The 24144-nt window shown below is 42.4% G+C and overlaps 1 protein-coding gene across 1 annotated transcript; it reads left to right on the top strand.

Moving 5' to 3' along the window:
* The first annotated feature begins 3572 nt into the window (after positions 1 to 3572).
* Positions 3573 to 20432, top strand: LOC115159529 (endothelial differentiation-related factor 1 homolog). The gene is made up of 5 exons (XM_029709329.1): positions 3573 to 3839; positions 18488 to 18539; positions 18669 to 18829; positions 19597 to 19690; positions 19850 to 20432. Exons 1-5 carry the CDS (start codon positions 3762 to 3764, stop codon positions 19909 to 19911), a joined length of 447 nt encoding a protein of 148 aa, XP_029565189.1. The 5' UTR covers positions 3573 to 3761; the 3' UTR covers positions 19912 to 20432.
* The last annotated feature ends 3712 nt before the right edge of the window (positions 20433 to 24144 follow it).

The raw sequence follows: 24144 nt of genomic DNA, 5'->3' as shown, positions 1-24144 counted from the left end.
GTAGCATTATGCTGTGGGGGTGTTTTTCAGCAGCAGGGACTGGGAGACTAGTCAGGATCGAGGGAAAGATGAATGGAATAAAGTACAGAGAGTTTGACGAAAACCTGCTACAGGGTGCTCAGGACCTCAGACTGGGGCGAAGATTCGCCTTCCAACAGGACAACGACCCTAAGCACACAGCAAAGACAACGCAGAAGTGGCTTCGGGACAAGTCTCTGAATGTCCTTGAGTGGCCCAGCCAGAGCCTGGACTTGAACCCAATCGAACATCTCTGGAGAGACCTGAAAATAGCTGTGCAGCAACGCTCTCCATCCATCCTGACAGAATTGGAGAGGATCTGTAGAGAAGAATGGGAGAAACTCCCTAAATACAGGTGTGCAAAGCTTATACCGTCATACCCAAGAAGACGTGAGGCTGTAATTGCTGCCAAAGGTGTTTCAACAAAGAACTGAAAAAAGGATCTGAATACTTAGTTGAAGTCGGAAGTTTACATACACTTTAGCCAAATACATTTAAACTCCGTTTTTCACAATTCCTGACATTTAATCCTAGTAAAAATTCCCTGTCTTAGGTCAGTTAGGATCTCCACTTTATTTTAAGAATGTGAAATGTCAGAATAAATGGAGAGTCTGATTTATTTCAGCTTTTAATTCTTTCATCACATTCCCAGTGGGTCAGAAGTTTACATACACTCAATTAGTATTTGGTAGCATTGCCTTGAAATTGTTTAACTTGGGTCAAACGTTTCAGGTAGCCTTCCACAAGCTTCCCACAATAAGTAGGGTGAATTTTGGCCCATTCCTCCTGACAGAGCTGTTGTAATTGAATCAGGTTTGTAGGACTTGCTCGTACACACTTTTTCAGTTCTGCCCACTAATTTTCTATAGGATTGAGGTCAGGGCGTTGTGATGGCCACTCCAATACCTTGACTTTGTTGTCCTTAAGCCATTTTGCAACAACTTTGGAAGTAGGCTTGGAGTCATTGTCAATTTGGAAGACCCATTTGCGACCAAGCTTTAACTTCCTGACTGATGTCTTGAGATGTTGCTTCAATATATGCACATCATTTTCCTTCCTTGTGATTCCATCTATTTTGTGAAGTGCACCAGTCCCTCCTGCAGCAAAGAACCCCCACAACATGTTGCTGCCACCCTGTGCTTCAAGGTTGGGATGATGTTCTTCAGCTTACAAGCCTCCCCCTATTTCCTCCAAACATAACGATGGTCATCATGGCCAAACAGTTCTATTTTTGTTTCATCAGACCAGAGGACATTTCTCCAAAAAGTACGATCTTTGTCCCCCTGTGCAGTTGCAAACCGTAGTCTGGCTTTTTTTATGGCGGTTTTGGAACAGGGGCTTCTTCCTTGCTGAGCGGCCTTTCAGGTTATGTCGATATAGGACTCGTTTTCCTGAGCGGTATGATGGCTGCGTGGTCCCATGGTGTTTATACTTGCGTACTATTGTTTGTACAGATGAACATGGTATCTTCAGGTGTTTCGAAATTGCTCCCAAGGATGAACCAGACTTGTGGAGGTCTACAACTATTTTTCTGAGGTCTTGGCTGATTTCTTTTGATTTACCCGTGACGTCAAGCAAAGAGGCACTGAGTTTGAAGGTAGGCCTTGAAATACATTCACAGGTACACCTCCAATTGACTCAAATTATGTCAATTAGCCTATCAGAAGCTTCGTCATCATTTTCTGGAATTTTCCAAGCTGTTTAAAGGCACAGTCAACTTAGTGTATGTAAACTTCTGACCCACTGGAATTGTGGTATGGAAAAATGACTTGCGTAATGCACAAAGTAGATGTCCAATCAACTTGCCAAAACTATAGTTTGTTGGTTGTGTGTGGTTGATAAACAAGTTTTAATGACTCCAACCTAAGTGTATGTAAACTTCCGACTTCAACTGTATGTAAATGTGATTATCCAGGGTTTATTTGTAGTGCAAAATTTTCTAAAATCCAGTTTTTGCTTTGTCATTATGGGGTGTTGTGTGTAGCTTGATGATGGAAAAAAATATAATTTAGTCAATTTTAGAATAAAACTAACATACCAAAATGTAGAAAAAGTCAAGGGGTCTGAATGCTTTCCAAATGCACTGTATGTGTACTGGAATTCATTCCGGAATTGTGTGACTTGTCTTTTTGTTGTCATAGCTTTATTGTATAGCACTGTGGCATATGACAAATGGGTTAAAGAGCAAACCACACAATTATCACAACATCGGTTGTAATATGGCTTTTTTACTGGCTTGGCTTCCTTAGTGATTTGACCCACACACCGGAAGCAGTATAATAACCTAAAACATAAGGCAAAATCTACACTGGAGTTGCTTACCAAGAAGACAGTGAATGAGTTGCCGTTTTGACTTAAATCTGCCTGAAAATCTATTGCAAGACTTAAATGGTCGTCTAGCAATGATCAACAACAAATTTGACAGAGCAGAATATTTTTTTAAATAATAAATGGGTAAATATTGTACAATCCAGCTGTGCTAATTTGATTTCTGCGTGGACAAAGACCTTAGGTTTTTTTTCCAACCTAACTCCTAACCTTAACCCTAATCCCTAGAGCTAGCTAACGTTAGCATTAACCACCTAGCTAATGTTAGCCACAACAAATTGGAATTAGTAACATATACATTTGGCAAATTTGTAACATTGTAGATTTTCCAAGTCATAACATATTGTACGAATTACAATTCGTAACATATCACACGAAATGGATGATGGACATTCAAAAATATGACATACCAAACAAAACGTAACATATGACACTAAAATGAATGTCTCGGGTTTACATACATAATAATACGAAATGCTCTGAGACAATGTACAATGTTGCAAATAGGGGCTCCTCCACTCCACCTCTGAATTCACACTTCAACCCCTGTTTATATGACCTTGAATGGAAACTTAGTAACAGAAACCCCTATACATTATGAATGAGGGATATGTTGTAGTATCAAGCTATAGGCAATGAGTTACTGTATATATACACACACATCATTGACTGGAACATGGACATATCCTTGGTTCTCAGGCACTTTCTTTCCAACAGGAGAGGTCGCTGTAGCTCTGTTATTTGCCTGTTAACGAGGATGTTTTCAATAAAGTTTTGGAATTGGAAGACGCGTCGGAGAGTCACTGACGGGTGAGTCTTTACTATAGTGGGCGTATTCGATTATGCTGAGACGCGGGGCACCGGTCTATGACCCGTGACGTGGACGGTCAAAAGCTGTAAGGGAAGAGCGCCCTTCTCAAATCGAACCGTAGTCTGCGCTGCTCGGTAATGTTGTCAACAAGGTGCATCGTTCAGAAACATACATTTTTTCCATAAAATATATCTTTGAATTGTCAGACTAGTTTTCATTGGAAAGGCAGATAAAGAGAGATCAAAAGCAATCAATTTTGCATGTGAAAACGCAGAATTACTACTCATTACTCCACGTGATTAATTACGTCACTTTTGTTTTGAGCAGACTTCGTCGTGGGCTTTGAACGGCACCCGGCTCACGCCCGGGGCAGTCCGGTTCCAAAACGAATGCAATCAATTTTCACCCAGTTAAACTCCTCCCACCGGAGTAAAACCATAAACGAACCCTCTCAATGACTCAGTCGTTTGTCAGCGCAAGCGTGGCAAAGTAAGCCTTACGTCGCCCTACATTGTCAGCTATCGTTTCAGTACCCTCGGCTGATAGGTTTATATTTGTGTATATAGTTATTGTCGTAACGTTAAGCTAATAATCCCTGGGAAAAATGGCAGAAAGCGACTGGGACACTGTGACTGTGTTGAGGAAGAAGGGTCCGACTGCTGCCCAGGCCAAATCTAAGCAGGTACGGTACGGTTAGTCAGCTAGCGTTAGCAGCTAACATTAGCCAACATGTGAACATGCGGTTGAATCCAACCACTGAGCCCATGTTGGCTACACACGGACACTGCAGGCAGGCAACCTTACTAATATTATACATCCCGGGGGACAACCTTCTCGCTTCTCTTTGGAATTTCCTGGTCGGTAAAAGATCGACGTGGACAGAGAACGACTGTGGGTTTTCATCTAGCTAATCATTTGTCTAATGTCGATTTAATATTTTTATTCACTTGTTTAGTTAAGGACCAAACATTGAAATCGGTTTAATTTTGAGTTAACCAGTTAAATGTAACAAAATGCAATCGAAATATGAATCCGCATAATCCCCCAAAATAATTATGTAGCTACTATCAAGGCCATAATAACTAGTAATGCTGCATACTCAAAGGGTAATCTCACCATTCTGGGGGGGAAAAATGGTTATTGCCGAGGTGTACTCACTTGAGCACACAACCAAGTAGCGTTACACAGTACACATTTGATGAATGTAATATCTTATGTATTTCCTACAACAACTATGAATAAGGCTTGAAATGAAGGTTTCAAATATATACTAAACAAAAATATGCAACATGAAGTTCTCATGTTTAATGAGCTGAAATAAGTACTCACATTTCAGATTTTGTGCACTTTTTTTTACATCGCTGTTAGTGAGCATTCCTCCTTTGCTAAAATAATTCATCCACCTAACAGGTGTGGCATATCAAGAAGCTGATTAAACAGCATGATCAATTCACAAGTGCGGCTTGTGCTGGGGACAAAAGGCCACTCAAATATGCAGTTGTCACAACACAATGCCATAATGTCTCAAGTTGAGGGAGCATGCAATTGGCATGCTGACTGCAGGAATGTCTACCAGAGCTGCTTCTCTAAAATGACATTGTCTAACTTGCCTCAGTCGCGAACCACACCACCCCAGGACCTCCATCTGGCTTCACCTGCGGAATTGGCTGGGGGGGGGGGTGTATTTATGTCTGCAATAAAGTCCTTTTGTGGGTGAAAACTCATTCTGATTGGCTGGGCCTGGCTCCGCAGTGGGTGGGTCTGGGTCCCAAGTGGGTAGGCCTATACCCGCCCATCGCTGCGCTCCTGCCCATCCATGCGAAATCCATAGATTAGGGCCTAATTAATACATTTCCTTATATTTACAATTACATTTACATTTTAGTCATTTAGCAGACGCTCTTATCCAGAGCGACTTACAGTAGTGAATGCATACATTTCATTACATGCATTTTTTTTTTTTTTTTTTGCACTGGCCCCCCGTGGGAATCGAACCCACAACCCTGGCGTTGCACACACCATGCTGGTGTTAAAAACACCCTGCTCTACGAACTGAGCCACAGAGTGCTGTTGAGGCTACTGTAGACCACTGCAAAACAGGATATATTTTTAAATATTTCACTATTTACATTTTTATGCAATTCACTAATATGAACTGTAAATCAGTACAATCTTTGAAATTGTTGCATGTAGCGTTTTTCTGTTCAGTGTAGTATAATCAAATGTATAAAAACTAAGATTCCACAACTGTAAAATACAGTTGTATGTTTAGTGTTAGAGAAAAGGTGCATCTTTTCCAAAGGTCACTCTTGATCAAAACGTCTGCCCCCATTGCTGTGAATGTCTAATTACTCCATCTTGGCTTCCTGAAGTCGCTAGGAACTCGCCCTTCATCTCATATTAATCTTGTCCGTCTGAGTGTTTTCTGTTTTAAAATTAAAAATATTTTAGGTGAATGGCTATTAATCGATCTCTGAATGTGTAACCGTGAGGAATCCACTCTCTTCTGCTACGCTACGATGTAATGATTGCAGGCATGTGCTTTGTCAGTGGCTGTGATGTAGGGTTCAGCCAGGAGTTTATGGACAGTCAGTCGGAAAAGCAAATGAATGGTAGGAGGAACATTCCAGCGTAATGTGGTTTCAGATTTTACATCCTAAGTCACACAGGCTCTGAAAATATACTGTCTTGGTGGAAACCAGAGCCATTTCTCAATGCAAACCATTACAATCTACGGTGTCCACAGATCAAAGTCCTCTAAAAAGGGGACTTTACATCTGAGGGTTTAATGGATGGAATGTTAGCATGAGTTTGGCTAGGCCGTGGTAGTTTGGCTGCTGTGGTGATGGCACCCCCCCTGGTTGAGGTGTTGCTTTCAAGGAAACTAGTTAAAAAAATATTTGAGTTAGTGTTGAAAATGGGCATGGAGGCTGATTGGCAATTAGAAGCAGCTGGTGCTTGTTGAGTTGCTACATTAGGGAGCTGCTTTCAAGGCAACTAGGTAGCTGATGCATTCAAGACTAGTCCTCTTCTGAATTTGTTAAATCTATATCTTAAAGGCCATGTTTCACTTTAAAATCCCTCAAACGAGTAGTGCATATTAGGGCTGACCACAATTAGTTGATTGTTAGTCTGTTGATTGACGGAGGTTGTTTTGAGTCGAGCAGTAAAGCTCGCACACACACAGTACCAGTCAAAAGTTTGGACACACCTACTCATTCAAAGGTATTTCTTTATTTGTACTATTTTCTACATTGATGTATAATAGTGAATACATCAACAATTAAATAACTCATATGGAATCATGTAGTAACCAAAGTGTTAAACAAATAAAAATATATTTTATATGAGATTCTTCAAAGTAGCCACCCCTTGCCTTGATGACAGCTTTGCATACGCTAAGCATTCTCTCAACCAGCTTTGAGAAATGCTTTTCCAACAGTCTTGAAGGAGTTCCCATACATGCTGAGCACTTGTGGCGCTTTTCCTTCACTCTGCGGTCCAACTCATCCCAAACCATCTTATCTGGGCTGAGGTCGGATGCTTGTGGAGGCCAGGTCATCTGATGCAGCACTCCATCTCTCCTTGGTCAAATTCTAAATAAATCAGCAAAGCACCATACCACCACCTCCATGCTTCACGGTGGGAACCACACATGCGGAGATCATCCATTCACCTACTCTGCGTCTCACAAAGACACGGCGGTTGGAACCAAAAATCTCTAATTTGGACTCATCAGACCAAAAGACAGATTTCCACCGGTCTGTCCATTGCTCGTGTTTCTTGGCCCAAGCAAGTCTCTTCCCCAGATCTGTGCCTCGACACAATCCTGTCTTGGAGCGCTACGGACAATTCCTTCGACATCATGGCTTGGTTTTTGCTCGATACCTTGGCAGCAGCTACTCTTCCTGGGGTCCAAACACATTAAGGCACTTATATTACATATAGAACAAAAGATAACGGTACATCATACTTTTATTACACTACGACTTATCTACAATACAAAATGTATAATGTATGTATGTATGTATGTGCTAGCGCTTGTCTGTACCTTTGTCTCTTCACAGTCCCCGCTGCACCCATAAGGTGTATTTTTATCAATTAAAAAAAAATCTGCTTGCATCAGTTACCTGATGTGGTATAGAGTTCCATGTAAACTCAGCAAAAAAAGAAATGTCCTCACTGTCAACTGGGTTTATTTTCAGCAAACTTAACACGTGTAAATATTTGTATGAACATAAGATTCAACAACAGACATAAACTGAACAAGTTCCACAGACATGTGACTAACAGAAATTGTATAATGTGTCCCTGAACAGGGGGGGGTCAAAAGTAACAGTATCTGGTGTGGCCACCAGCTGCATTAAGTACTGCAGTGCATCTCCTGATGGACTGAACCAGATTTGCCAGTTCGTGCTGTGAGATGTTACCCCACTCTTTCACCAAGGCACCTGCAAGTTCCCAGACATTTTTGGGGGGGGAATGGCCCTAGCCCTCACCCTCCGATCTGACAGGTCCTAGACATGCTCAGTGGGATTGAGATCTGGGCTCTTTGCTGGGCGTGGCAGAACACTGAGATTCCTGTCTTGCAGGAAATCACGCACAGAACAAGCAGTGTGGCTGGTGGCATTGTCATGCTGGAGAGTCATGTCAGGATGAGCCTGCAGGAAGGGTACCACATGAGGGAGGAGGATGTCTTCCCTGTAACGCACAGTGTTGATTGCCTGCAATGACAACAAGCTCAGTCCGATGATGCTGTAACACACCGCCCCAGACCATGACGGACCCTCCACCTCCAAATCGGTCCCGTGCCAGAATACAGGCCTTGGTGTAACGCTCATTCCTTCGACGATTAACGCAAATCCGACCACCACCGCTGGTGAGACAAAACCGTGACTCGTCAGTGAAGAGCACTTTTTGCCAGTCCTGTTTGGTCCAGCGACGGTGGGTTTGTGCCCATAGGTGACGTTGTTGCCGGTGATGTCTGGTGAGGACCTGCCTTGCAACAGGCCTACAAGACCTCAGTCCAGCCTCTCAGCCTATTGCAGACAGTCAGCACTACTGGAGGGATTGTGCGTTCCTGGTGTAACTCGGGCAGTTGTTGCCATCCTTTACCTGTCCCGCAGGTGTGCTGTTCGGATGTACCGATCTTGTTACACGTAGTCTGCCACTGCGAGGACGATCAGCTGTCTCCCTGTAGTGCTGTCTTGGGCGTCTCACAGTACGGACATTGAAATTTATTGCCCTGGCCACATCTGCAGTCCTCATGCCTCCTCGCAGCATGCCTAAGGCACGTTCACGCAGATGAGCAGGACCCTGGGCATCTTTCTTTTAGTGTTTTTCAGAGTCAGTAGAAAGGCCTCTTTAGTGTCCTAAGTTTTCATAACTGTGACCTTAATTGCCTACCGTCTGTAAGCTGTTAGTGTCTTAACCTCTACGGGCTAGGGGGCAGTATTGAGAATTTTGGAAAAAATATGTGCCCATTTTTAACTGCCTCCTACACCAACTCAGAAGCTAGAATATGCATATTATTGTTCAGGTTTGGATAGAAAACACCCTAAAGTTTCTAAAACTGTTTGAATGGTGTCTGAGTATAACAGAACTCCTATGGCAGGCAAAAACCTGAGAAGGTTTCATGCAGGAAGTACCCTGTCTGACAAGGTGTTGTTCTTGCTTCTGTTTATTGAAGAGTCAGAATCTTAGCTGTAACGTGACGATTCCTAGGGCTCCAATAGGCTCTCAGAACCCGGGAAAAACCTGAACGATGACGAGGCAGCCTCAGGCTGAATCACAGAATCCCCTTTTCCAAGTGTCCCATCAGAGGACAATAGAATTAGGTGCGTGCGCGATTTGACCCCGTGCTGTATTTTCCTTCGGCTGTTTAGCTAATTGCAGATTCCCGGTCGGAATATTATCGCTTTTCTACGAGATAAATTGATTTTAAACAGCGGTTGACATGCTTCGAAGTACGGTAATGGAATATTTAGAATTTTTTTGTCACGTTCTGCGCCATGCGCACGACCGTGATTTACCATTCCGATAGTGTCTAGAACGCATGAACAAAACGCCGCTGTTTGGATATAACGATGGATTATTTGGGACCAAACCTACATTTGTTATTGAAGTAGAAGTCCTGGGAGTGCATTCTGACGAAGAACAGGAAAGGTAAGACCATTTTTCTTATAGGAAATGTGATTTTGGTGAAGGCTAAACTGGGTGGGTGTCTAAATAGCCCAGCCATCACGGGCTAGCTATGTACTTAGAATATTGCAAAATGTGCTTCATCCGAAAAGCAATTTTAAAATCGGACATATCGAGTGCATAGAGAAGTAATGTATCTATAATTCTTAAAATTATTGTTATGCTTTTTGTGAACGTTTATCGTGAGTAATTTAGCAAATTGTTAGTAAATTCCCCTGAAGTTTGCGGGGGGGTATGCTTTTTCTGAACGTCACATGCTAATGTAAAAAGCTGGTTTTTGATATAAATATGAACTTGATTGAACAGACATGCATGTATTGTATAACATAATGTCCTAGGTGTGTCATCTGATGAAGATCATAAAAGGTTAGTGCTGCATTTAGCTGTGGTTTGGGTTTTTGTGACACATGCTAGCTTGAAAAATGGGTGTCTGATTATTTCTGGCTGGGCACTCTCCTGACAATCTAATGTTTTGCTTTCGTTGTAAAGCCTTTTTGAAATCGGACAGTGTGGTTAGATTAACGAGAGTCTTGTCTTTAAATAGCTGTAAAATAGTCATATGTTTGAGACATTGAAGTAATAGTATTTCAAACGTTTTAAAAATCGCGCCACAGGATTAAACTGGCTGTTACGTAGGTGGGACGAATTCGTCCCGCCGGTCCCATAGAGGTTAACAACCGTTCCACAGGTGCATGTTCATTAATTGTTTGGTTATTTGAACAAGCATGGGAAAGTGTTTAAACCCTTTACAATGAAGATCTACGAAGTTATTTGGATTTTACGAATTCTTTGAAAGACAGGGTCCTGAAGAAAGGATATTTCTTTTTTTTGTTGAGTTTCGTACTGTGCCTACCATAGTCTATTCTGGACTTGGGGGTTGTGAAGAGACCTCTGGTGGCATGTCTTGTGGGATATGCATGGGTGTCCAAGCTCTGTGCTAGTAGTTTTAAACAGACAGCTCTTTGCATTCAGCTTGTCAACCCTTCATAAAAAACAAGTAGTGAAGTCAATCTCTCCTCCACTTTGAGCCATGAGATTGACATGCATATAATTAACCTGTTAGGGCTAGGGGCAGTATTTACACGGCCGGATAAAAAACGTACCCGATTTAATCTGGTTATTACTACTGCCCAGAAACTAGAATATGCATATAATTATTGGCTTTGGATAGGAAACACCCTAAAGTTTCTAAAACTGTTTGAATGGTGTCTGTGCGTATAACAGAACTCATATGGCAGGCTAAAACCTGAGAAGATTACAAACAGGAAGTACCCTCTCTGACCATTCCTTGGGCTTCTTGGCTCTGTTTATTGAACATTTAGGATCTTTGCTGTAACGTGACACTTCCTACGGCTCCCATAGGCTCTCGGAACCCGGGAAAAAGCTGAATGATGTAATTCCAGCCGCTGGCTGAAAAACATTAGCGCCTTTGGTAAGTGGCCGATCAGAGGACCATCAGACTGAGGCGCGTGCACGGGGCGACCTCATGTTTTTACTTTCTCTCTCTTTGAACTAAAACACAGATTCCCGGTCGGAATATTATCGCTTTTTTACGAGAAAAATGGCATAAAAATTGATTTTAAACAGCGGTTGACATGCTTCAAAGTACGGTAATGGAATATTTAGAACATTTTTGTCACAAACGCGTCGGGTGCGTAACCCTTATTTACCCTTTCGGATAGTGTCTTGAACGCACGAACAAAACGCCGCTATTTGGATATAACTATGGATTATTTGGGACCAAACCAACATTTGTTATTGAAGTAGAAGTCCTGGGAGTGCATTCTGACGAAGAACAGCAAAGGTAACAACATTTTTCTTATAGTAAATCTGACTTTGGTGAGGGCTAAACTTGGAGGGTGTGTAAATAGCTAGCCCTGTGATGCCGGGCTATCTACTTAGAATATTGCAAAATGTGCTTTCACCGAAAAGCTATTTTAAAATCGGACATGGCGAGTGCATAGAGGAGTTCTGTATCTATAATTCTTAAAATAATGTTTTTTGTGAACGTTTATCGTGAGTAATTTAGTAAATTCACCGGAAGTTTGCGGGGGGTATGCTAGTTCTGAACGTCACATGCTAATGTAAAAAGCTGTTTTTTGATATAAATATGAACTTGATTGAACAAAACAAGCATGTATTGTATAACATAATGTCCTAGAAGTGTCATCTGATGAAGATCATCAAAGGTTAGTGCTGCATTTAGCTGTGGTTTGGGTTTATGTGACATTATATGCTAGCTTGAAAAATGGGTGTCTGATTATTTCTGGCTGGGTACTCTGCTGACATAATCTAGTGTTTTGCTTTCGTTGTAAAGCCTTTTTGAAATCGGACAGTGTGTTTAGATTAACGAGAGTCTTGTCTTTAAAATGGTGTAAAAAAGTAATATGTTTGAGAAATTGAAGTAATAGCATTTCTAAGGTATTTGAATAACGCGCCACGGGATTCAACTGGCTGTTGAGTAGGTGGGACGATTTCGTCCCACCTACCCTAGAGGTTAATGTTAGCCCTCTCTGTACATCCAAGGGCCAGCCGTGCTGCCCTGTTCTGAGCCGGGTTGTAATTTTCCTAAGTCCTTCTGTGGCGACAAAACTAGGGCCTGTAGGACATGCCTTGTTAAGGCATAGCGCTTCATTATGGACGGACTTCTCCCCATCTTAGCTATTTTTGTATCAATATGTTTTCACCATGACATTTTACAATCCAGGGTTACTCCAAGCAGTTTAGTCACCTCAACTTCCACATTATTCATTACAAGATTTGGTTTAGGGTTTAGTGAATGACTTGTCCCAAATACAATGATTTTTTTTATATTTAGGACTAACTTATTCCTTGCCACCCATTCTGAAACTAACTGCAGCTCTTTAAGTGTTGCAGTCATTTCAGTCTCTGTAGTAGCTGACATGTATAGTGTTGAGTCATCTGCATACAGAAAAGCCAGTGGCATGTCATTAGATTGAAAAAGGGGCCTGGACAGCTGCCCTGGGGAATTCCTAATTCTACCTGGATTATGTTGGAGGCTTCCATTTAGAGAACACCCTGTTCTATTTAAGGTCCCACAGTTGAAATTGTACTTTTGAATTCTGTAAAGTGAGTGGAAGAAGTTTAAATATTGTCTATCAACAATGACAAGCCACCGGGGTCTGACAACTTGAATGGAAAATTACTGAGGATAATAGCAGACAATATCACCATTCCTATTTGCCACATCTTCAATTTAAGCCTACTAAAAAGTGTGTGCCCTCAGGCCTGGAGGGAAGCAAATCATTCCACTTCGTAAGAATAGTAAAGCCCACTTTACTGGCTCAAATAGCCAACCACTGAGCCTGTTACAACCCTTAGTAAACTTCAGGGGGAAAAGTGTTTGACCAGAGACAATGCTATTTTACAGTAAACAAATTGACAGACTTTCAGCACACTTATAGGGAAGGACATTCAACAAGCACAGCACTTACACAAATGACTGATTGGCTAAGAGAAAATGATTAAAAAGATTGCGGGGGCTGTTTTAGACTTAAATCAGTCTGCTGCTGGAAAGCTTCACACCCCCTGCTATGTTGTGGATGAGTTACCTGTAATAGACAGGTGTGCCTTTCCAAATTATGTCCAATTCAATTGACAAGCAAAGGGTCTGAATAGATATGTAAATAAGTTACAGTGAGGGGAAAAAAGTATTTGATCCTCTGCTGATTTTGTACATTTGCCCACTGACAAAGAAATGATCAGTCTATAATTTTAATGGTGGGTTTATTTGAACAGTGGGAGACAGAATAACAACAAAAAATCCAGAAAAACGCATGTCAAAAATGTGAAATTGATTTGCATTTTAATGAGGGAAATAAGTATTTGACCCCCTCTCAATCAGAAAGATTTCTGGCTCCCAGGTGTCTTTTATACAGGTAACGAGCTGAGATTAGGAGCAAACTTAAAGGGAGTGCTCCTAATCTCAGTTTGTTACCTGTATAAAAGACTAGAGGTTGGCCGATTTTTAAAGTTATCATAATCTGTATTTTTGGACGCCGATTTGTTTATTTTTATTTATTTTTGGACGTTTTTAACTAGGCAAGTCAGTTAAGAACACATTCTTATTTTCAATGACAGCCTAGGAACGGTGGGTTAAATAACCTCTCTTGGGGAGGTGGGACGCTAGCCACGGTTCACACTATTCAACAGCCAGTGAAAAATCAGAGCGCCAAATTCAAAACCACAGAATGTCATAATTCAAAGTTCTCAAACATACGACTATTTTACACCATTTTAAAGATGCGTCTCCTTAATGTAACCACATTGTTCGATTTCAAAAAAGCTTTACGGCGAAAGCATAGTTAGATTATGTTAGGACAGTTCCAACACAAGAAAAACCACACAGCCATTTTCCTAGCAAGGACAGGCGTCACGAAAACCAGCTAAAATTATGCACTAACCTTTGACGATCTATATCAGATGACACTCCTAGGACATCATGTTACACAATGCATGCATTTTTTGTTCGATCAAGTTGATATTTATATCCAAAAACAGCCTTTTACATTGGCGCGTGATGTTCAGAAAATATTTAGCCTCCAATACAGCACTACAATTTACAAAAATACTCATCATTAACGTTGATAAAATATTAAACTGTTATTCAAAGAAGGGGGGGAGAAAGCGGTACCTGAAGTGTCATCTGATGAAGATCATCAAAGGTTAGTGCTGCATTTAGCTGTGGTTTTGTTTTTTGTGACATTATATGCTAGCTTAAACTGGGTGTCTGATTATTTCTGGCTGGGTACTCTGCTGACATAATGTAATGTTTTGCTTTCGCTGTAAAGCCTTTTTGAAATCGGACAGTGTGGTTAGATTAACGAGAGTGTTGTCTTTTAAAATGCTGTAAAATAGTCATATGTTTGAAAAATTGAAGTTTTCGGATTTTAGAGGAATTTGTATTTCGCGCCACGCCCATCATTGGATATTGGAGCAGGTGTTCCGCTAGCGGAACATCTAGATGTAAGAGGTTAATAAGACTGGTCATGGCTCACATCAACACCATCATCCCAGAAACCTTAGACCCACTCTAATTCGCATAGCGCCCCAACAGATCCACATATGAGGCAATCTCAATCGCGCTCCACACTGCCCTTTCCCACCTGGACAAAAGGAACACCTACAGTTGAAGTCGGAAGTTTACATAAACCTTGCCAAATACAATTAAACTCAGTTTTTCACAATTCCTGACATTTTCCTGACAAAATTCCCTGTTTTAGGTCCGTTAGGATCACCATTTTTATTTTAATAAGAATGTGAAATGTCAGAATAATAGTAGAGAGAATGAAATATTTCAGCTTTTATTTCTTTCATCACATTCCCAGTGGGTCAGACGTTTACATACACTCAATTAGTATTTGGTAGCATTGCCTTTAAATTGTTTAACTTGGGTCTGTTTTGGGTAGCCTTCCACAATAAGCTGGGTGAATTATGGCCCATTCCTCCTGACAGAGCTGGTGTAACTGAGTCAGGTTGTAGGCCTCCTTGCTCGCACACGCTTCTTCAGTTCTGCCCACAAATTTTCTATAGGATTGAGGTCAGGGCTTTAATGGCCACTCCAATACCTTGACTTTGTTGTCCTTAAGCTATTTTGCCAAAACTTTGGAAGTATGCTTGGGGTCAGTGTCCATTTGGAAGACCCATTTGCAGCCAAGCTTTAACTTCCTGACTGATGTCTTGAGATGTTGCTTCAATATAGCCACATCATTTTCCTCATGTTGCCATCTATTTTGTGAAGTGCACCAGTCCCTCCTGTAGCAAAGCAACCCCACAACATGATGCTGCCACCCCCGTGCTTCACGGTTGGGATGATGTTCTTCGGCGTGCAAGCCTCCCCCTTTTTCCTCCAAACATAATGATGGTCATTATGGCTAAACAGTTCTATTTTTGTTTCATCAGACCAGAGGACATTTCTCCAAAAAGTACAATCTTTGTCCCCATGTGCAGTTGCAAACCTTAGTCTGGCTTTTTTATGCCGGTTTTGGAGCAGTGGCTTCTTCCTTGCTGAGTGGCCTTTCAGGTTATGTCGATATAGGACTTGTTTTACTGTGGATATAGATACTTTTGTACCTGTTTCCTCCAGCATCTTCACAAGGTCCTTTGCTGTTGTTCCGGGATTGATTTGTACTTTTCGCAAAGTACGTTCATCTCTAGGAGACAGAACGCGTCTCCTTCCTGAGCGGTATGACGGCTGCGTGGTCCCATGGTGTTTATACTTGCGTACTATTGTTTGTGCAGATGTTCAGGTGTTTGGAAATCGCTCCCAAGGATGAACCAGACTTGTGGAGGTCTACAATTATTTTTCTGAGGTCTTGGCTGATTTCTTTAGAATTTCCCATGATGTCAAGCAAAGCGGCAATGAGAAGGTAGGCCTTGAAATACATCCACAGCTACACCTCCAATTGACGTCAATTAGCCTATCAGAAGCTTCTAAAGCAATGACATAATTTTCTGGAATTTTCCAAGCTGTTTAAAGGCACAGTCAACTTAGTGCATGTAAACTTCTGATCCACTGGATTTGTGATACAGTGCATTATAAGTGAAATAATCTGTCTGTAAACGATTGTTGGAAGAATTACGTGTGTCATGCACAAAGTAGATGTCCTAACTGACTTACCGAAACTATAGTTAACAAGAAATTTGTGGAGTGACTGAAAAACGAGTTTTAATGACTCCAACCTAAGTGTACGTAAACTTCCGACTTCAACTGTGTGTGAGAATGCTGTTCATTGACTACAGCTCAGCGTTCAACACCATAGTGCCCACAAAGCTCATCACTAAGCTAAGGTCCCTGGGACTAAACACCTCCCTCTGCAACTGGATCCTGGACTTCCTGACGGCCGCCCCCAGGTGGTAAGGGTAGGTAACAACACATCTGCCACGCTGATCCTCAACACAGGAGCCCCTCAGGGGTGCGTGCTTTTTCCCCTCCTGTACTTCCTTTTCACTCATGACTGCGTGGCCAAGCACGACTCCAACACCATCATTACGTTTGCGGACGACACAACAGTGGTAGGCCTGATCACCGACGATGATGAGACAGCCTATAGTGAGGAGGTCAGAGACCTGGCAGTGTGGTGCCAGGATTACAACCTCTCCCTCAACGTGAGCAAGACAATGGAGATTATCATGGACTACAGGAAAAGGCGGGCCGAACAGGCCCCCATTAACATTGACGGGGCTGTAGTGGAGCGGGTCGAAAGTTTCAAGTTCCTTGGTGATGTAAGGGCTCACGTCGGAAGGAGTGGACCAAGGCGCAGCGTGGTACGTGTTCATGATTTTAATATATCAATGAAACAACCAAACTAAGTAACAAAAACGAAAACCCACCAGTTCTGTCAGGTAACAGAAATACTAAACAGAAAACAACTATCCACAAACACAGGTGGGAAAAGGCTGGTTAAGTATGATTCTCAATCAGAGACAATGATAGACAGCTGCCTCTGATTGGAAACCATACTCAGCCAAAACAAAGAAATAGAATGACAGAATGCCCACCCCACATCACACCCTGACCTAACCAAACAGAGAAAAATGGCTCTCTCAGGTCAGGGCGTGACAGTACCCCCACCCAAAGGTGCGGACTCCCGGCCGCAAACCTGAACCTATAGGGGAGGGTCCGGGTGGGAATCTTCCCATGGTGGCGGCTCCGGTTCGGGGCGTAGCCCCCGCTCCGCCTGCTGATCCCTCCGCTTTTGTATCACCGGACCGAGGATCGTCGGAGGAGGAACTGGACCGCGGATCATCGCCGGAGGCTCCGGGCCGCGGACCGCCGCCATGGAGGCTCCGGGCCATGGATTATCACTGGAGGCTTCATACGTGGAGCCGGAACAGGTCTCACCGAACTGGGGAGACGCACTGGAGGCCGGGTGCGCAGAGCAGGCACAGGATATACTGGGCCGTGGAGGCGCACTGGAGGTCTGGAGCGTAAGGCTGGCACAACCCGTCCTGGCTGAATGCTTATTTTAGCCCGGCAAGTGCAGGGCGCTGGCACAGGACGAACTGGGCTGTGAAAGCGTACTGGCGACACAGTGCATAGAGCTGGCGCAGGATATCCTGGACCGAGGAGGCGTACTGGAGACCAGGAGCGCTGAGCCGGCACAATCTGTCCTGGCTGAATGCCCACTCTAGCACGGCAAATGCGGGGCGCAGGAGATATAGTGCGCATCACAGCATAACACGGTGCCTGGCTGTTCACCTGCTCCCCACGTTGAGCACGGGGAGTTGGCTCAGGTCTTCACCCTGACTCTGCCAATCTCCCCGTGTGCCTCTCGTGCTTCCGTCGTTTCCGTGCTAGTTCCTCGTATTGTTGCCGTTCCCCTCTCGCTGTCTCCACCTGCTTCCATGGCAGGGTCCTGTCCCCTGCCATTACCTCCTCCCAGGTCCAGGACGTCCTCCACTCTCTTCTCTCGGGCCCAGGATCCCTGCTCCTCCTGGGCACGCTGCTTGGTCCGTTTTTGGTGGGTAGTTCTGTAAGGGCTCTCGTCGGAAGGAGTGGACCAAAGCACAGCGTGGTACGTGTTCATGATTTTAATATATCGATGAAACAACCAAACAAAGTAACAAAAACAAAAAGCCACCAGTTCTGTCAGGTAACAGAAATACTAAACAGAAAACTACCCACAAACACAGGTGGGGAAAAGGCTGCCTAAGTATGATTCCCAATCAGAGACAACGATAGACCGCTGCCTCTGATTGGAAACCATACTCGGCCAAAACAAAGAAATAGAATGCCCACCCCACATCACACCCTGACCTAACCAAACAGAGAAACGGCTCTCTCAGGTCAGGGCGTGACAGGTGATGTGGACACCATCATGGTCCAAACACACCAAGACAGTCATGAATAGGGCACCGCAACACCTTTTCCCCCTCAGGAGACTGAAAAGATTTGGCATGGGTCCCCAGATCCTCAAAGTTCTCTCCTGAATTTTGTTAATTAACACCATTTTAAAAACGTTTGTTTTTGTAGCTGGCCTGTGTTTTGGATTCTGTGTTGTAACTGCCCCCTGGCCTGGACTACTCATCGTCTATACTAGCTAAATGTATCCCTTTGTTATGGAATGGTATAGTAAAGTGTTGAATAATGTACTATGTTATCTCTAGGCTATCACAGCTGCACAGAGACGTGGAGAAGACCTCGATACTACCAAGAAATGTAAGCCTTATTATAAATAGCAATCCACCATCTCCCCTACTTGGAGGTCTGGAACATGATGGCTTGATTTCTGAATAAAATAATGTTATGGCTTGTTTACTAACCACGCCAATTCATCTGTGTCCACAGGGTCTGCAGGGCAGAACAAACAGCACCTGGTGACCAAGAACACCGCCAAGCTGGACCGGGAGACAGAGGAGCTGCAGCACCTGAGGGTCTCCCTGGAGGTGGGAAAGGTTATCCAGCAGGGCCGCCAGAACAGTGGCCTCACTCAGAAAGATCTGGCCACTGTGAGTAAAGCTGCTGGAGACCCACATGACTCATTAGGACAGTGGTATTAAACATTTTTCAGTGAGGACCCCAATTTTTCGGCCAGAATTTCTGGAGACCCAATGTTTTTCACAATACCTTTTTGTGACCACCCCACCCCAAATATTATGACACGGCATTAAAATTGGTACATTTAGATGTTTTCATTAACAAATAACCCTCAATTAATTACAAAAATGCATGAAATTAAATGTATGCATTCACTACTGTAAGTCGCCCTGGATAAGAGCGTCTGCTAAATGACTAAAATGTAAATGTACAATTTTAATCCCTTATCAAAATGAAAAGAAACCAATAAATATATTTGCTCATTTTTTATGATCTTTCTCAAAAACGTTTGTATATCACCCCATACAATCTCTACTATTCATATGTATTCATTTTTTATTTTTGGGGGGACCCCACTGCAGTTCCCCCCCCGACTTTGAATATAAGGACATTGGTGCATTTCTGTAGTCAGAATTTCTGTGGCTTACTCTCCTCGTCTCCTCTACATCTGTACTCATCTGAAAACACAGGGTAGGTGAAAACAATGTCCAATACATTCACATCTGTACAGCTGTAGATGAGGAGAGGAGGACACTTCTGAGATGCATCTAATCATGTGTATATGTAGCTTAAATGAGATGGCCTCTGATGACTGACATTTCAACAGTTTTTGACTGTAGGTCTAAATGTTTTTATGTCACTGATTTCTTCTGATGTCTCTTTTGGCTTTGACTTTCAGAAAATTAATGAGAAGCCTCAGGTCATCGCAGACTATGAGTGTGGAAAAGCAATTCCCAACAATCAGGTCATGGGCAAAATTGAGAGAGCAATCGGTGAGTGGAATCTGGGACAGACTGTCACACTGACATTGTTAATAATCAACCCCTATGTTTTATCATGTTTCAGAGTAGTATAATGCCACCTTATTCATCAGTACTTTTCATTTTACCATTGGTCCTTGTTTGTCTGACTTCACAACTCTTTGTTCTCAGGTTTGAAGCTGCGTGGGAAAGATATTGGACTGCCTCTGGAAGCAAAACCCAAGAAGAAATGAGGACAAAGCCTCGAAATCAGCCCCCCCTTTCCCCTGTCCCCCATCTCTATCCCCACCTTCCTACTCCCGCTATGACCCTGCCTCCCTTAACTCTCCAAACCCCCCTCTCTCCCCTATCACCCTCCTCTACCTGGGCTGATCTCCACCTGTGTCCTGCTACAGGACCTGGTGATCCACAACATTGCAAGCTGCATATACTGACAAATCATCACAAATTACTTCTTATAATCAATGAATGAACGATTGAATCCATTGCAAAACTTGCTAACCAAAAGTGCTCTGAAATGACATTTTTTCTTTAACTTTTTGGGGGGGATGGTTGAAACAGACAAGGTGAATTTTACCGTGGCCATGTGCATCGACTCTACCTTAACAATTTTTTTTCTGAAAATGTTATTTTTATCCATTTTGAACGTGCTTGATTGCAGCCTTTTCACACTTTGCATATTGTGTCACTACGATATGGACGTGTCCTACTGCTGTAGCTTGGTTTTGATCTTCAAATAAAGTTTGACAGTTTACTTCTGTGTGTCATCTGTTGGTAATTTTGAAGAAAGAATGTGTTATGTTTTTCTGCAGTTTTTCATTAGAGAAGGCCTTGAAATAAGATATTTTGGTGTCCTATAATGTTACTAGCAGTAATTAAACCAGTCTGACACATTGGCCCTGTGCACACTCCGGTTGTACAACGGGTTGGCAACAAAAAATTGAGGGTGTGATTTTCTAGTCAGGAAATCAACAAAAGATTTGTTTAATTTAGTGAATTTGTTCACTATTTGTGGGAATATTTGGAAGAAAAATATGCTTTTGGTCATGAAGTGTATGTGGACACCTGCTTGTCGAACATCTCATTTGGAATTGATGGCCATTAATATGGACTTGGTCCTCCCTTTGCTATAACAGCCTCTACTTTTCTTGTGCTGACGTTGCTTCCAGAGGCAGTTTGTGAGCTTGTGTGGCCTACCACTTCGCGGCTGAGCCGTTGTTGATCCTAGATGTTTCCACTTCACAATAACAGCACTTACAGTTGACCGGGGCAAGATCTAGCAGGGCAGAAATTTTACAAACTGACTTGTTGGAAAGGTCCTATCTAATTCCCTACCCCTGATGTACAATGTATTTAAAACAACCAATATCTTCTATGCTTTTTTTTCTGCAAAAAAAGCATTATGCCAAGTAAAGGGAAATGAAACAAAGGGCTGGATTCAATCCGCAGCGCTGATTTTTAAAGGCAATTTTCCTGCGTTTGCGGAGACGGCATTCATGGTAAACGTATATGTCGGCTCAATTGGAAATGACCTTTTTAAATGTAAATTGCGCTGAACTTTAGCGTTACGGATTTAATCCAACCCTAAATGTGTGTGGGGATGTGGGTTCTGTGGGTGAATTGTGAGTAGGGCCATACGTTTCTCTTGTCACCATGAGTTGTGTGGGTTGGGGTCAACCAGTGTTCAACACATTCAACATCAAAGGTGTTCAATACTTGTTCAATACTTCCCATTGAAGGTGCTGTTCCAAGATGTGCGTTTACTCCGTGTTACCTTAGATCGTAAACTGTCATGGAAAAACAGATTCAATGGTTGTAAAGATGGGGAAGAGGTCTGTCCATAATGTTTTACTGACTGCATCACTTATTTTTATAAGAAACGTGTTAAATTCTAAATTGTTTGCGAAGTCAATTAACGAATAGCTCACACAATTTCCCCACCAGACATGCCACCAGGGGTCTTTTCATAGTTCCCAAATTCAAGAAAGCGTACAGTATTATATAGAGCCATTATTGCACGGAACTCCCATCTCATATTGCGCAAATGAACAGCAAACCTGGTTTAAAACAGATTAAGCAAACCTCACAGCATAACGCCTCTCCCCTATTTGACCTAGATATTTTTGTGTATGTATTGATATGTAGGCTATGTGTGCCGTTTTTAAATGTATGTAGCTCTGTCCTTCTCTGTTAATGTTCTATATTATGTTTCATGTTCTGTGTGGACCCCAGGAAAAGTAGCTGCGGCTTTCGCAACAGCTCATGTGGATCCTTATTAAATACCAAATACTCATTCTGAATGTTTAGAAAATATGTTTCCGTAAGGCATACAATTGGTTTTGGCTTCATAAATAGGCTTTTCAGTGAATAATGGTTGTGATGATCCTCACACCAAGCTCTGAATCCCCCTACCTGCCTCCGACACTCTTGAAACTTGATTTCTTTGTGATGTCACGTACGACAAGATGACATATTACCGTAATGTCTTGGGACAACTCTCCTATCTTCAATCATAACTAACATATCTCACCTCTGCAAGTTGGACGAGCAATCCGACAAAACGTATGAAGAAAAGGTAAGTGAATTTTAAAGTAATATTATAGCCAATGGGAGGTAGTCCCAACCAGGACTTGAACACATGTCCAGCAACCTACATTACCCTTTTCCTTCAAGAGAGTCCCCCCCCCCCCCATGCTTCTCTATACCAAGCCCCTCATGTGTACTTGCATCTCCAATGTCCTCACAGGCACCATCCCTATCCTGACACCAATGTAGGAAATTCAGGGGGTAGCCCCAACCGGGACTTGAACTTGGGTCCAGCAACTGTCAAGCCAACACCTTACCGTTACACCAATAGGTCCGAACTTCTTGGCGAGGTTGCTAGGTGTTGGGTTAAGGTCGCTACAATATTGAATCTATGACAGTAAGGTGAGTCGTAAGGATTAGCCTACATTTAATGAGTTTAATTTCACATTGTTCGATTTACTGTCCTATCCATATTTTCGTTGTAATTCTGTGATAAACTCTTCTGTGTTCAGATGGCCTAAAACTAGGGGACCTTTCTGCAATTTATATATGTTTTACATGGCCTAATTCATTTAGTAATTAAAACATGCACCATCCTATGTAACACAACGTTGCTCAACTCTACTGGAAATTATTAGCCTATAACATTGGTGATAATAATTCAAAACAATTTCATAAAAAAATTGGGAAATAGTGCAAGTGAAAAATCTACCTTTTTGGACTTGAAGGACGAGAAAGGAAAATGATGGAGGTGAAGGATGAGCCAGTGGCTCATCCAAAGAAAGAGATGAAGGACTGGGCTGGCAGTTGCCAGGTAAGATTCAAAGAGTAATTTGCACCCTTATCTCTAGCTCCCTGCATAGTGACAAAAGATGTCTCTTCTACACTTGAGGAGTCTTCCCTCTACCGCTCAACCTGAAAAGAAGCACAAACGCTCCATCTTTAACAGGTTGGTGTCTGTTAACAACAAAGGCCGGAGGAATCCTTTCAAATTAAGTAGTTAACTATTTCAAGTGGATATTCAACAAATTAACCTTTTATTTTGATGTTCAATATCATATACTTAAAAGTTGTTTTAGATAGGGGAGGCTGACCTGACACCCTTGATTTGCACACACAAATATTTGATTATTTAAACACATTGGAGTGGTGGAAGAGGGGTCCAGATACAAACACTAAACCCAATATAATACAAAGAACAACGGTAGCAAAAACTGGATTCTAAATCCCTCAACATGGAAGCTCTGTACAATGGTAGATCGCCCTCTATAAACCCAACTGAGCCCTGAGAATCACATGTCCAGTCCACATCAAACTTCTGTGATTGGGCACTTCTACAAAGGGATCAAAGTTTCCACTGAAGAGATAGGTGCTGGTGCCACAACAAACAAAAAAAACACATTTTCCCTGGAAGTGACAGCATCAATGCCATACCTCAACTGTCATCATTGAAAGGATGCATGTCTACCTGACAGCTGACTGATATCTTCAGTGAAGTATCAGGTACCCTCGTAGAATAGTCAACTTTTCTGACAATATATAATTCTCAACAGTGCATTCGGAAAGTATTCAAACCCCTTCCTTTTTTCTACATTTCGTTCCTTATTCTACCAAGATTGAACTCTTTGGCCATCAATCTACACACAATGCCCTATAATGACAAAGTGAAAAACAGGTTTTTAGAAACATTTGCACATTTATAAAAAAATTAAAAACAGAAATGCCTTACTTACATAAGTACTCAGACCCTTTGCCATGGGACTCAATATCGAACTCCTTGAGATGTTTCAACAACTTGATTGGAGTCCACCTGTGGTAAATTCAATTGATTGGACATGATTTGGAAAGGCACACACCTGTCTGTATAAGGTCCCACAGTTAACAGTGCATGTCACAGCAAAAATCAAGCCAGAAATCAAGGGGTCTAAATACTTTCCAAA

This window comes from Salmo trutta, chromosome 23, assembly GCF_901001165.1.
Source record: "Salmo trutta chromosome 23, fSalTru1.1, whole genome shotgun sequence".
Taxonomy (NCBI): Eukaryota; Metazoa; Chordata; class Actinopteri; order Salmoniformes; family Salmonidae; genus Salmo; species Salmo trutta.
This window is presented reverse-complemented; position numbering and strand designations above follow the sequence as displayed.